The sequence below is a fragment of the Typopeltis vanoorti genome, chromosome 8, assembly GCF_054136105.1.
Source record: "Typopeltis vanoorti isolate ZY-2024b chromosome 8, IOZ_Tvanoo_1.0, whole genome shotgun sequence".
Classification (NCBI taxonomy): Eukaryota; Metazoa; Arthropoda; class Arachnida; order Uropygi; family Thelyphonidae; genus Typopeltis; species Typopeltis vanoorti.
In genome coordinates this window covers 68032275-68045286 of record NC_143556.1, presented here as the reverse complement: position 1 = coordinate 68045286, position 13012 = coordinate 68032275, and the positions used below count along the sequence as shown (strand labels likewise).

Here is a 13012-nt window from a genome sequence, read left to right as displayed (position 1 = left end):
ATAAATATTATTCATAAATATATTGTCAATATATTTGTTATTAAGATTATCTCTGTCACTCGCAGCTGTTTCCTTTCACTTTTCTTAAGTATCTTCCTTTTGTATTTCTTCTTTTTTTTCATTTTTAAATATTTGAACACTTCTCTGCTAGTAGTCAGTTAACAATTATTATTAAGCAACATAATGCAACTGATCGGCAGCAAAATTGGAATTCAGATCGTAACCACAGATATCACCTATATCAACCGAGGCCCACAAAAAATAAAGAGAGACCGTCACCAATCATCGCTCGTTTTACCAACAGAAATCTGATAAGAAACTCCCAACACCTATCTATATAATGGAACACTGGACTCCATACTTCAAAAATCTTCTATACCAAGCAAGGAAGACAAAAACAGAGGAAAACTACAAGTTCCTGTGGACAAAGAATTCCCAGATATTTTTGAGAAAGAATGAAAACACTCGAGTATACATAATTACAAGTGAATCCGACTTACACAGCCTACCAATATAAAACACTAACTTTTCACATCCTTAAGAATAAGATTAGAACTCATTTAAAAACTATATAATGGAGATTTCAAACATAGACGAACATATCCAGTCAGACAACATAAACTTCAAGGTCTTTGACTCTTTGAAGAAATGGTCAGACAACATAAACTTCAAGGTCTTTGACTCTTTGAAGAAATGGTCAGACAACATTTCCACCAACACCAACTTCACTATCATGCACACAAACATAAGTATAAAAAAGCACTGGCTCACATTGATAACACAGCTCAATTATACCATGATAAACATACATGCGCTAATACTGACCGAAGTTGCAATAAACGACACAGAAATTTACGCATACAACATAAATAATTATCAAACCTACAACTTATGTAGACCAAACAAAAGAGGAGGAGGCATTGTGGCATTTATCAAAGAAAAATACAACGTGACAGAAAAACAAACTCACTTCGAACATGCAGAAACACTAATTTTGGAAATCACAAATAGCCACAATAGTATCAAATACACAATAAACACAATATACAGACCCCCAGATAATAATCCACTCAGTTTTCTTCACGAGTTAGAAACATGGCTAAGCGGCATCGAACCGCGTACAACACACAAGCTCATCCTAATAGGAGACATTAACATAAATATTCTTGACCACGCCTCTTCATCCACTAACACACATTTTGATATACTAAGTCAGTACAACATAAACCCTACCATTAACTCCCCAACAAGAGAAGAAATACTCAATAACTCACTAACACAATCATGCACTGATTATGTACAACATAAACCCTACCATTAACTCCCCAACAAGAGAAGAAATACTCAATAACTCACTAACACAATCATGCACTGATCATATCAACATACGGGCTCCCATCCATACATATACATCATCAGTAATTAACGTAAAAATTGCCGATCACTACTTTGTCTCAACTTCGTTTTATTACGTTTCCTAACCCCCCTCCCACCACCACAAAAGTCGAAAAAACTCGATCATACTAAAGAGCATTGTGGATAACCAACTAAAAAATACAGACTGGAATTCCCTACTTAAAATAAACGAGCCTGTAACATTATACGAGAATTTCAACTAAAGTTCATAGAAATATACAAAAAAGCAACAAAACCTACACAAACGAGGCGACAAACAGACAACAATCCATGGATAAATGACGATATACTAACTACTATTACTGTAAAAGAAAATCTATGGAAAAAGCTTAAAAAGTCACCCAGTAATACACATTTACAAACCTTATACAAAAACACATGAAATAAACAAACAACAAAAATTTGTAGGGCTAAACGACGCTACTACGTCCAAAAATTCATGGAATATAACGACAACATTAAGCAAATATGGGCTACACTCAACGAATTAGTAACCCGAAAAAAGAAAACTTCAGCACAAGATTTTATTGCAAAAAGCTTCGGTCAGGACACAAACCAAGAGGAACTAGCAGACTCATTCAACCATGCTTTCACAAACAACATCACACAACTCAAAAAAGACAAACTACCAACGATCAACAAAAAACTACCGCCACAAAGTCAACAACAAACGATGTATTTTCCACTCATAACAAAACAGGAACTGAAAGAAGCAATCCTACAACTAAAACCAACGACCACTCCAGGAATAGACAAAATAAGACTCACAGACCTTATAACACACTTTGAACAAATAAATCCAATACTTTTAAAACTCGTGAACATAATATTCGACGCATGCATTATTCCACAACAACTAAAAACTGCAGTAATTACGCCAATATACAAACACGGCAAAAGAAACGATACTCAGAACTACAGACCAATAGCTACACTACCAGTCATCTCAAAAATTGTAGAAAAAATAACACACACCAGACTACAGAACTATTTACAGAAGTATCACATCATCTCACAAAACCAATACGGCTTTCAGAAAACAAAGAGCACCATTACTTTATTAGAAGACATCGCCGACACAATAAACAAAGCTCTCAACAAAAACAAGTACGCCGTCCTTATACTGCTGGACCTAAACAATGCATTTGAACACTTCAACATGACATACTACTCACCAAACTATACTCAATAGGTATAAGCGGAACACTGCATACATGGTTCAAGAACTACCTCTCAAACAGAACACAAGTAACAAAAATAGGTACATGTCACAGTCGGAGTATACAAGTAAAACACGGTGTACCTCAAGGTGCCATATTATCACCCACTCTATTCAACATATACATTAACGATGTTCATAACATATCCATAAGAAGTCAAATATTTCAATACGCAGATGACACTGCACTACTAGCAATCCACACAGACATTAACACAGCTCTCTGCAAAGCACAACAAGACCTAGACGAAATCACAACATACTTCCACCAAAACGCAATTCTAATCAACGGCACCAAAACACAGATGTTGATAATACACAACTCAAGAATCATACGCCCCGCATCACTATCGATACATTGTCACACATACTGTTGCATTAACAACAAAAATACCTGCCAATGTTCCAAAATCAAACCTGTAACACACGTAAAATACTTCGGTCTCTACATAGATTCCCACCTTAAATGGACAAATAGAATACCTACACACCAAACTCCGGATCATCGTAGCAAAACTCTTCCAAGTTAAAGACATTATTCCACCCAACATAAAAAAACTCCTATTTCACGGTATCTGCGAATCCCTTCTCAGATACGGAAAAACAGTCTATGCAAATACATCAAACAGCCACTTAACAAAATTAGAAACACTACACAGGAAAATCGTGTCAACAACCAATATCCGACAAGCACATGGCAATACACAGAATTCTGAGCATTAAAAACCTGAAACACTACATGACATTAACAAGGAATTACTTCAAAATCACCTATCGAAACAACAGAGACACATATCGTATAACACGACCTACAACAACGCTCTACATCGTAGCAAAACTCTTCCAAGTTAAAGACATTATTCCACCCAACATAAAAAAACTCCTATATCAAGGTATCTGCGAATCTCTATCCCTACTCAGATACGGAATAGCAGTCTATGCAAATACATCAAACAGCCGCTTAACAAAATTAGAAACACTACACAGTAAAATCGTGTCGACAACCAATATCCGACAAGCACATGGCGATACACAGAATTCTGAGCATTAAAAACCTGAAACCCTACATGACATTAACAAGGAATTACTTCAACATCACCTATCGAAACAACAGAGACATATCGTATAACACGACCTACAACAACGCTCTACATTCCCACATCCTTCAACAACTCATACGGTTCTTTTGTGAGATCACATCAGATACCCACGCAATTCAACAACCTACCAAGAAAGTTAAAACACGTAGATAACTACAGAACATTAAAAAACGAACTATGGAAAATATACCAACAAAGTTAAGAAACCATTAACACTAATATACACATCACAAATCACTAGCATCCAATGCCTACATCCCATACATAAACAGTAGCAACAACACAAATAGTGAAGGCTAAATCCCACTCTCTTCATAAAAGCTAACCCAAGCTTTGAAGTAGCTGGAATTAACTTGCCTCACTCATCTACAAGTAATCCTTATAAGCAAATGCAGAAATTCGTATGTATAATCACTCTTTTTCAAACTTTAAAAAAATAAAAAATAAAAATAAAAATAAAAAAATAATAAAAAATTATACAAAAAATTCTGTATAATCTTCATTGTTAATATTAGAAGAACATGTGTTGTAAAAACATAATATAAAGTCAAAAAGTATTATTAAAATTTTTAATTGAAATCCAATGTAGGAAATGCAGCACTTAGTGCTGAACTCTGTAAAATTATAAGGTGCAATGTCACACAAGATGTTTATTGTATGTATAAATATTTTAGCAATCAATCAATAAATAAAAAAATAATCAAAAAAATAATGGTATATTATTATTATTATTATTATCATCATCATCATCATCATACGTATCAAGGATTTAGGCCTAGTATGGCCTGTTCCGGCCTTAGAAGTCATCGCTGAATCGTTTAAGAGGACGTCCTGGTTTTCTTTTTCCTAATGGCTTGTACTTTAAGGCTTGTTTTGGTAATCTTTCTGTTTTCATTCTTTGAACGTGTTCCATCCATCTATGTTTATATTTTTTAATTTTTTCAATTACTGGTTCTTGGTCTAATTCTTTCATAATATCTTCGTTTCTTTTGTGATCAAATAGGGTATACTTTGCAGTTTTTCTCATAAACTTCATTTCTGCTGTTGTTAATCTTTGTTTGTCTTTTTGTTTTATTGTCCAGATTTCGCTTCCATACATTAAGACCGGTAGGGCTAATGTATTGTATACTTTTAGCCTGGTTGGTTTTTGAACTAGGTTTGGTTTAAATATAGAGTTAATTACTCCTGTTATTTTTAAATATTTTGCAATTTTTATGTTTATATCTTTTTCATTTTCATAAGTGATCATACATCCTAGGTAGTTAAATGAATTCACCTGTTCTAAGATCTTGTTATCTAATACTATTTTAGTTCTTGCTGGATCTTGTCCTTTAAAGGCCATAGTTTTTGATTTTTCCGTTGATATTATCATACCATAATCTTTGGATATCTCATTTAGATTTAAAACAGCTTTCTGTAAGTTATCTTCAGAATTTGTAATTATTATTTGGTCGTCTGGAAAGAGGAGAGTGTTTAAGTTAACTGTAGGTGAAAGTTTAATTCCTTGATGTAAATTTTTACTCCATTTTATTATTATTTCATTTAAGAAGATATTAAAAAAGAGTTGCTGAGAGGGGAACATCCCTGTCGGACCCCTTGGTTTATCTCTCTTGTATATGATAGCTCATGATTTAATCTTATTTGTATTTGATTATTTTCATATATACTTGTGACAGCTTTTAGGATATTATTTGGTATTTGTCTTTCTTTTAATATGTTAAATAATATGTTTCTTTTAACTTTGTCAAATGCTTTTTCAAAGTCAATAAATGCAATATGTGTTTCTAAATTATATTCTCTTCTTTTCTCTATTATTAATTTTAGGCAGAAGGCTGGGTCTATACATGATCGTCCTTTTCTAAATCCATTTTGTACCTCTAGAATAAAGTTTTCAGAATATTTCATTAGTTTGTGATTTAAGATTCTGCTATATATTTTGTAACATGAATTTAGTATACTGATACCTCTATAGTTTTTAGGGTCATCTGTATTACCTTTCTTAAAGATAGGAATCACAATTGCTTTTTTCCATTCTATTGGGGGGATACCACTTGAGTAAATTTTATTTAAAAATAATAAGAGACTTTCTTTGAATCTTGTTCCTGCGTATTTATATAGTTCTGAACCTAGCTTATCTTCTCCAGGTGATTTTCCGTTTTTTGTTTCTTTCAGGCTGGTTTCTAATTCTTCTTCAGTTATTTCCTTTTCATTTTCGTTAATTGTTTGCCAGTTGTCTTTTTTAAAATATTTGTCTGTCCACAGTTCTGTGTAGTAATTTAGAAATTCTTCTAATTTCAATTCAGTGTTTAATTTTATGTTTTCTTTGGTATCTGCATTTAGGTGTTTCAGAATCTTATATACATTGGGTCTTATTTTATATAAATCATGTTCTAAATTAGAAACAAATTTATTCCATGATTCTCTATGTCTTTTTCTGACTTCTCTTTTAGCTATGGCTCTTATTCTTTTATATTCTATTTCATCTTCTAATCTTTTACTGCTTAACCATTTGTGATAGGCTTCTTTTTTCTTTTTGATTATTTCTTTGATTGTATCATCCCAGATCTTCAGTTTTTTTTTCTTTTATTGAATTTTTTGGTCTTTCCTAAGCTTTCATTTGCTGCTGCATTTAGTATCGTTTTTATATTAGGCCATTCTATGTCTATTTCTTCATTTTGTTTTATTTTATCTAGATACTGGTTAATTCTTTGTTCATATAGCCATTGTACATTTGTGTCATTCAATAGTCTAGTTTTATAAACAAATGTTTCAATTTTTCTTTCTGTTCTTGTTACTTGTAGCCATTTAGGTGGTAATCTTAATTTTATTTTAACATGGAAGTGGTCACTGCTTATTTCATATCCTCTGTGAACTCTAACATCTAGTGAAAATTTTGATGTCTTTTCATTTAATATGAAGTAATCTAATATTGATTTCCATCCTCTTGCTGCCCAAGTATATTTATGTATGTCTTTATGTTTATAGAAGGAATTCATTATTTTTAGGTTATTATAAACTACAAAGTCAATCAATTTTTTACCATTTCTGTTTAGAGTGTGTTCTCCATGTATTCCTATATTATTATTAATTTTCGTGTTTCCAATTCTTGCATTTAAGTCTCCTGCTAAAATTATGTAATCATTTTTATTTATTTTATTATATATGTTTTGTAGCTGATTATAAAAATCAATATTATCCTGTTCTCTTCCTTCTTCTGGGGCATATAAACCAATTATTGTTAAATAGCCTCAATCTATTTTTATCCTAGCTTCTATTATTCTTTCATTCCATAATTTATAATGTTTTAACTGTTTTGAAAGGGAATTATGAATCCAAATCATGACTCCTGCTTGTGCTCTTTGGTCTCTGTCGACTCCACTTTAATGTGATATATAGTGAAGTCGACTCTGTTGACTTCACTATATATCACATTAAAATTTTCAGTTCTCATAGTTCTTTTTAATTTCTTTTTTGTTTCAGTGATTACTGCTATTTTAAAATTTCTTTCATTTAATAACTGGTCTAATTCTATTTCTTTATATGCTATTCCTCTTACATTCCAGTTTGCTATGTGTATTATATTTTGTCGTTTCCATTTTCGTTTTCCCTTTTCCATTCCAGGGTCGTTTCCCATAGATTCAATCCGATTATCTTTTTCTGTCAGCTTACAAGTATGGTTATGTTCTCCATGTCAGGGGACTAGCCTGACGATGGAATAGTTCAGTGGTAGGGCTGCTACCTTAAGGCTTCTGAACTCGCCTTCTTCCGAATTTAAACCCATAGGAGGAATAGGGTGTATTGAAGGGGAAAGGGTAGATTATAAAAGAAATATAGTAAGGTTTATAGAGAGGACATAGTTGTAAGGCCAGAAATGAAAAGACCCCATGGCCCTCGAGTACTCTAATAGCACAAGGGTCATAAAGTAAGAAGAGTTGGCTGATAAGGCCTTATAGGAAAGATTAAAGTAAGTGGGTCTTCCTCAAAGTAGAAGAAGGAGAGGATAGATTCAGCTAGGGGTCCATGGGAGTGCCGCTTCCCTTACAATCAAGATGATTGCCCCTTATGGCCTTGTTGGTCCACGAGTCCTTATTCAGTATATTCGGACCACCCCACCATATATACAGTATATATACACACACACGCACGCGCATGTACACACACACATGGTGGGCTCCCCTATCCGCCACCCAGGGGCCGCGCTCTCTAGGGGTTACCCTGAGAGCATTATTATTATTATTATTATTATTATTATTATTATTATTATAATGTTAATGTGAATTGTGAATAAAAATAAATTGTAAAATTAAAATATAAATGACAAAATGCAAAAATGGCTGTTTAACTGTTTTAATGTAAAAACTGTGACTGTAAATTTTTTTTTATTATTATTACTACTAACATGTAGTATTAATTTTAACATTAATTATTGTATTACATTGTCTTAATCATAATTATTTTAATAACATGTAACAAAATGTATCCTACACTCATGTAATTTTTTTGATTATTATTATTATTACATAACACTTACAGGAATAATGTATATCCTAATAAGTATTTTCCATACCAACAGATGTTACAATTTCAGGTTGGTGTCCTTTCGCCTTTTTCAAACTCATTCTTTAAAAATGTCACTAGATTTTATTATTATTATTATTATTATTATTATTATTATTATTATTACGTGACACCCCTAAGGAGTCCAAATACTCATCGCGATGAGTCCAAATACTCATCGCGGGAAGGGAAGGCACTCTACTTCGCTAAATACTGTAAATCTTACTCTATCCACTAGTACTACTACTTAATTCTCCTACTACGACCTACTACCATCAACGACATCTACCTCCCATCATCAGCAACAACAGTATTTTTTGTCTGTATATTGCGTGTGTTCCGCAGGCCGATTTGTCTGTACGCGGGATGAAAAACCGAATACCCAGGAGTAAAAATCTACATCTGTATGAGATCGGCTAACTCACATTAAATTTTCTTTATTTGATTTTTATAAGAACTAAAAGGTTTTTACTATCGAATGTTTTCCACTTGGAAATAGTATTTTTTCAGACTACTATGAAATAAAATAGCTTGCTACCAACAAACACATACTATTTTGTCAAGTACATATTAACTAAATTATAGGTCGTTGCAGCGCTACAACTTGTAATATTTGGATACTATAGGAATGTTAGTATATGTCATCTTGAGTTACAGTTGTGGCGCTGCTATTACTATAGGAACATGCTAATGTGCATCTTTCTCTCACGTGTGAAGTATATTGCTTCCCGAGAATTGAATGGATTGTTGTTATATTATAAAATATATTACCTGCTGAGAATGTCCCTTATTGCTTAACTTATTCTGTTATAAATTATATTGTTAATATTACTATTTTTTTTTAGGTGTTATGCACTTCGTTTCATACAGAACTGAAGGCTTATAATTATTAAATAGCCTTTCAATGTGTAGTATGTATGGTTCGTATCACGAACTGATTTTTAAAATATGTCTGTTGATTTTTGTTCCTTGAGTGCAAAAAGCAGCCATATGATGGAAGATTTACCTACTGAGCTGCTGCTGAACATATTTTTTCATGTGGATTTTAAAGAACTTGTTAGGTGCGTGTTTTGAATTTTTATTGGATTGTGCATAATATGTTGTAGGAATCATGCAAAATGTTTGACTTGTAAGTCATATATTAGAAACAAAATGATCCATGTTGCGAGTTTTTTAGATGTGTACTTCTAAAAATGGAGTAGATCCACTACTGACGATTTGCCCACCTAAAAACGTACGTTGTAAATTTGAACGGTGTCCTGAAAATTTCAAACTTGATGCCGATAATCCATCCATACAGTATAATTTATTAAAAAAAATGCTTAGTATACGAACCTTCATTTTTTTTTTTTTGATACGCACTATAGTTTCATGTGGATCTCCTATTATTTTTTTCACCGCTAGCATTGCTTCTCCACAGGAGGTATAAGTTATCCCCCATTTTTCAGTCATACATTTATCATGTAATATATATAATAGATTACTGAAATTAAATGCATTTATTTCCCTCATGTTTATTTTTCATATCGTTTTTACTTCACAGAGTAAAATAAAAGGTTATGTTACAGTAATGTGGAGCTTTTGTAGTGCAGTGATATATATGTTTCTTAAAGTTTTTGAGGCTGCAGAACCCAGCATGATTTTTTTTTCCCTCGCAAATCCTTATGAAAAGTTTAATAAAAAAATACCAGAAAGGAATTGTGGCAGTGAACTATTATGTGCAAAATATTTTAATTAAAAAAAAAAACATGATGCATAATATTGAAATAAAATAATATCACCATTCAAAAAATAAGTCAACACTTGATATAAATGATGCCTTTTGGTTGCATATGGTGCAACCAAAAGTAAATTATACTTGAGTAAAGGACTGGACAAGAAATTATATTCTTGTCCAGTCCTTTACTCAACTGCAAGCAAACAAATATCACAAGTGAAGTATCTTCATGACTGGGCTACTTGTATATAGAGGTCATTGACTTCACATCAGTTGTTCATAATGCAAAGTATTCTTCCTTTCAGATGTGTATATTGCTATGGATTATGGGAAGGGTCACTATCCTGAACTTCTCAAGGGAGGTCCAAAACATCATGTCAAGATCTCTCCAACATCTGTGCAGTATCTATCATACTTTGCTTTGAACTCATTCACAGTCATGTCACCCACAACAGACTCTGGCAACCTATTCCACTCATTCATTACTCTCCAAGCAAAAAACCTAGTTTTAACATTCTTGCTAACTACACTCTTTCTAAGTTTCAATGGATGACCCCTAGTTCTCCCACCAGCACACCTGTTCTGAAAAATTTCTTCTGAATTAATCTTGTAAAAATTCCTCAGTAATTTGTATGTCTCAATCATATCACTCCTTTTCTGTCTATCAACCAGTTTTTGTAACCCACAAATCTTCAACCTGTTCTCGTGAGGTTCATTCCATAGACCTGCTACCATCGTGGTCACTCCCTCTGGATCCTCTCCACCTCCTTCTCACCTCATCACCAAGAAACCCTAATGTCCAGAATAATTTGCTTCAAATCTTAAAAATGCTTGTTACAGTTTTTTTCTAAGTTTATCTCCCCCCCCCCAAAAAAAAAACTATTAGGTGCTTTCATCATTGTCTAAGTGGTTAGCATATTGAGCATATTCATCAGTCTCTTTCTTCACGTCCAGCTTTCAAGAGACTGGGAAAAAATATTCAGTTGTTTCTAGATCCTTTCTAATATACCATCTTCTTGAAAACCAATTGACCAAATCTGCACATAGTAATCCACCATATGCAGCTTAATTTTGGCTTTATAGTAGGAAATCATAACCTTGCTTTTGTATGTCAGTATCCTCAATGTCATTGCATAATCCATTGTAATGTTCTCACAGTTTTTGCAGCATCCCTGAAATTTCAGATCCTTCTCCAATATCACCCCTAGATTACTTATTCTTTACATCCTACAAAATATCTTCACCAGTTGTATACTCTATTGCATTCAAAATTTTAAACTACATTTTGCAGTTTCAAACTGGTGATTCCATTCGCCATACAGACATCACTGGTCACTTTCCTTTCCTGTGGAACTGCTCCTCCACTGCAATTTGCTAATACCTATCAGACACGTCTCTCCTTCCTAATCCGTTATCTAACCCAATGCTATCCAGCATCTATAGAGCCATGGGCCAAGGGTTTTAAAAGAATTAGATGTTTTTAAAATTTTTTTTTATAAATACATATAAGATGACGTAAATATAAAGATGGCCTGCTTAATTTATTAAACCTTTAATCTTTTTTTAATTAGACCTGAGAATTAAGTTGTTATAATATAAACAATTAACTGTTTTTATTAGAACAGTTGAAATTTAAAATTAAAAAAAAAAACTTAACGAGAGCACAGTGGATGATTAAACCACATGTTGATACTTGCCATTGAAAATTGAAGTAATTATTCAAGACTAGTCATTCATACTGTTCCTCTGTATTGACTTGAGATATTGCATGTCAGAAAATGGCATCTCACATATGTAAGTCCTCCCAAATATCGTAAATAATTTTTAATCCCAAATCTCTTATGTTTGGGTATTTCTCAGTAGGAAAAAAAGTTTTTAAACAATTCTGTTCCATTCTCTATTGAGCTCTAATAAATTCATCTGCTTGATGTTCATATAATTTCATTTGATAAATATGGTTTGGACTTTCATTGTAAACATTCAGTTACTTGCTGAACAGATGTATGCTTGGTTTGAGTTCATTAAATTATTTATACCTGTCATTAAAATTCTTAATAAAAGTGTCAAGTTAGTTTTACTAAATATTGTCTAATCATAAAAAATAATAAAAAAAAACTCTATGTAGGATTTAAAGTGATTCACTGTTTCTTACTAACTAGATTTAATTTTAACAGTGGGAGCTTGCTGCAAAACCCAGCTCTATGACTGTAAAAGTTATATATATTTTGTTCTTTCCCTTGCAGAGGAATACTTAGGAAAAGCAATTGAGCTAAGGAAAGCAACATCACTGAAACTTTTAGTTAGATCAAGATCACATTTTATTTCTTCCAATAAAAATTTCTTTCCAAAGTCTGAAAAATTTCATTAATTATTTTCTGGCACTAAATCAGGATTCAATTGTGCAGAAGCAAGTTACCATATCCAGCATCAAGTTCATCTAAAAATCATTTGAATTTTCTATGTATAAGAGCTTGGGTTTCTGCCCTTTATACACACCCCCAGGGAGTCCAAAGACTCATCAAGGGAGGGCATCTACTCTACAACTCTTCGTCTCACTACTCTGCCAACCTTCATCATCTAACACCAACACCATCTACTGCCACCTACCACCACAAGTACTTTCACAGACATCCATGCACATGGCGGGATTCGAACCCATAGCCTTTTGACTGGAGAGCGGATACGCTAACCACTCGGCCAACCAGGCTGGCAATTAAATTCATTATTTTCACTACCTTGTTCATTGTAATATATTGTTCCTAGCAAAGACATAATTAATGCATTTAGGTCTGCTGGGAACCTAAACACATTTAGGTTTTCTGATAAAACTGATTCCATCTCTTTTCAGAAAACTAGCAACTCCAATATTTACCCCAGTTCATATGTACAAAGTTGCAATCAAGTTGTCAGTAACAAGGGACATGTAGTTGAAAGTGTGTACATTTATTTTGTGATGTAGTAAATATTAATTACATTTATTTAAAAAGTAAGATTGCAGGCTTA

The 13012-nt window shown here is 32.9% G+C and overlaps 1 protein-coding gene across 2 annotated transcripts in view; it reads left to right on the top strand.

Moving 5' to 3' along the window:
• The first annotated feature begins 8973 nt into the window (after window positions 1–8973).
• Window positions 8974–13012, top strand: part of LOC150104071 (F-box only protein 3-like) — a 345412-nt gene continuing 341373 nt past the window's right edge. The window contains exon 1 of one of the 2 annotated variants that reach the window (XM_090396738.1): window positions 8974–9353. In XM_090396738.1, the coding sequence (XP_090252864.1) occupies window positions 9241–9353 (113 nt within the window). In that variant the 5' untranslated portion in view covers window positions 8974–9240. The remainder of the gene's footprint in view (window positions 9354–13012) is intronic. The other variant, XM_090396742.1, reaches the window with a different exon arrangement.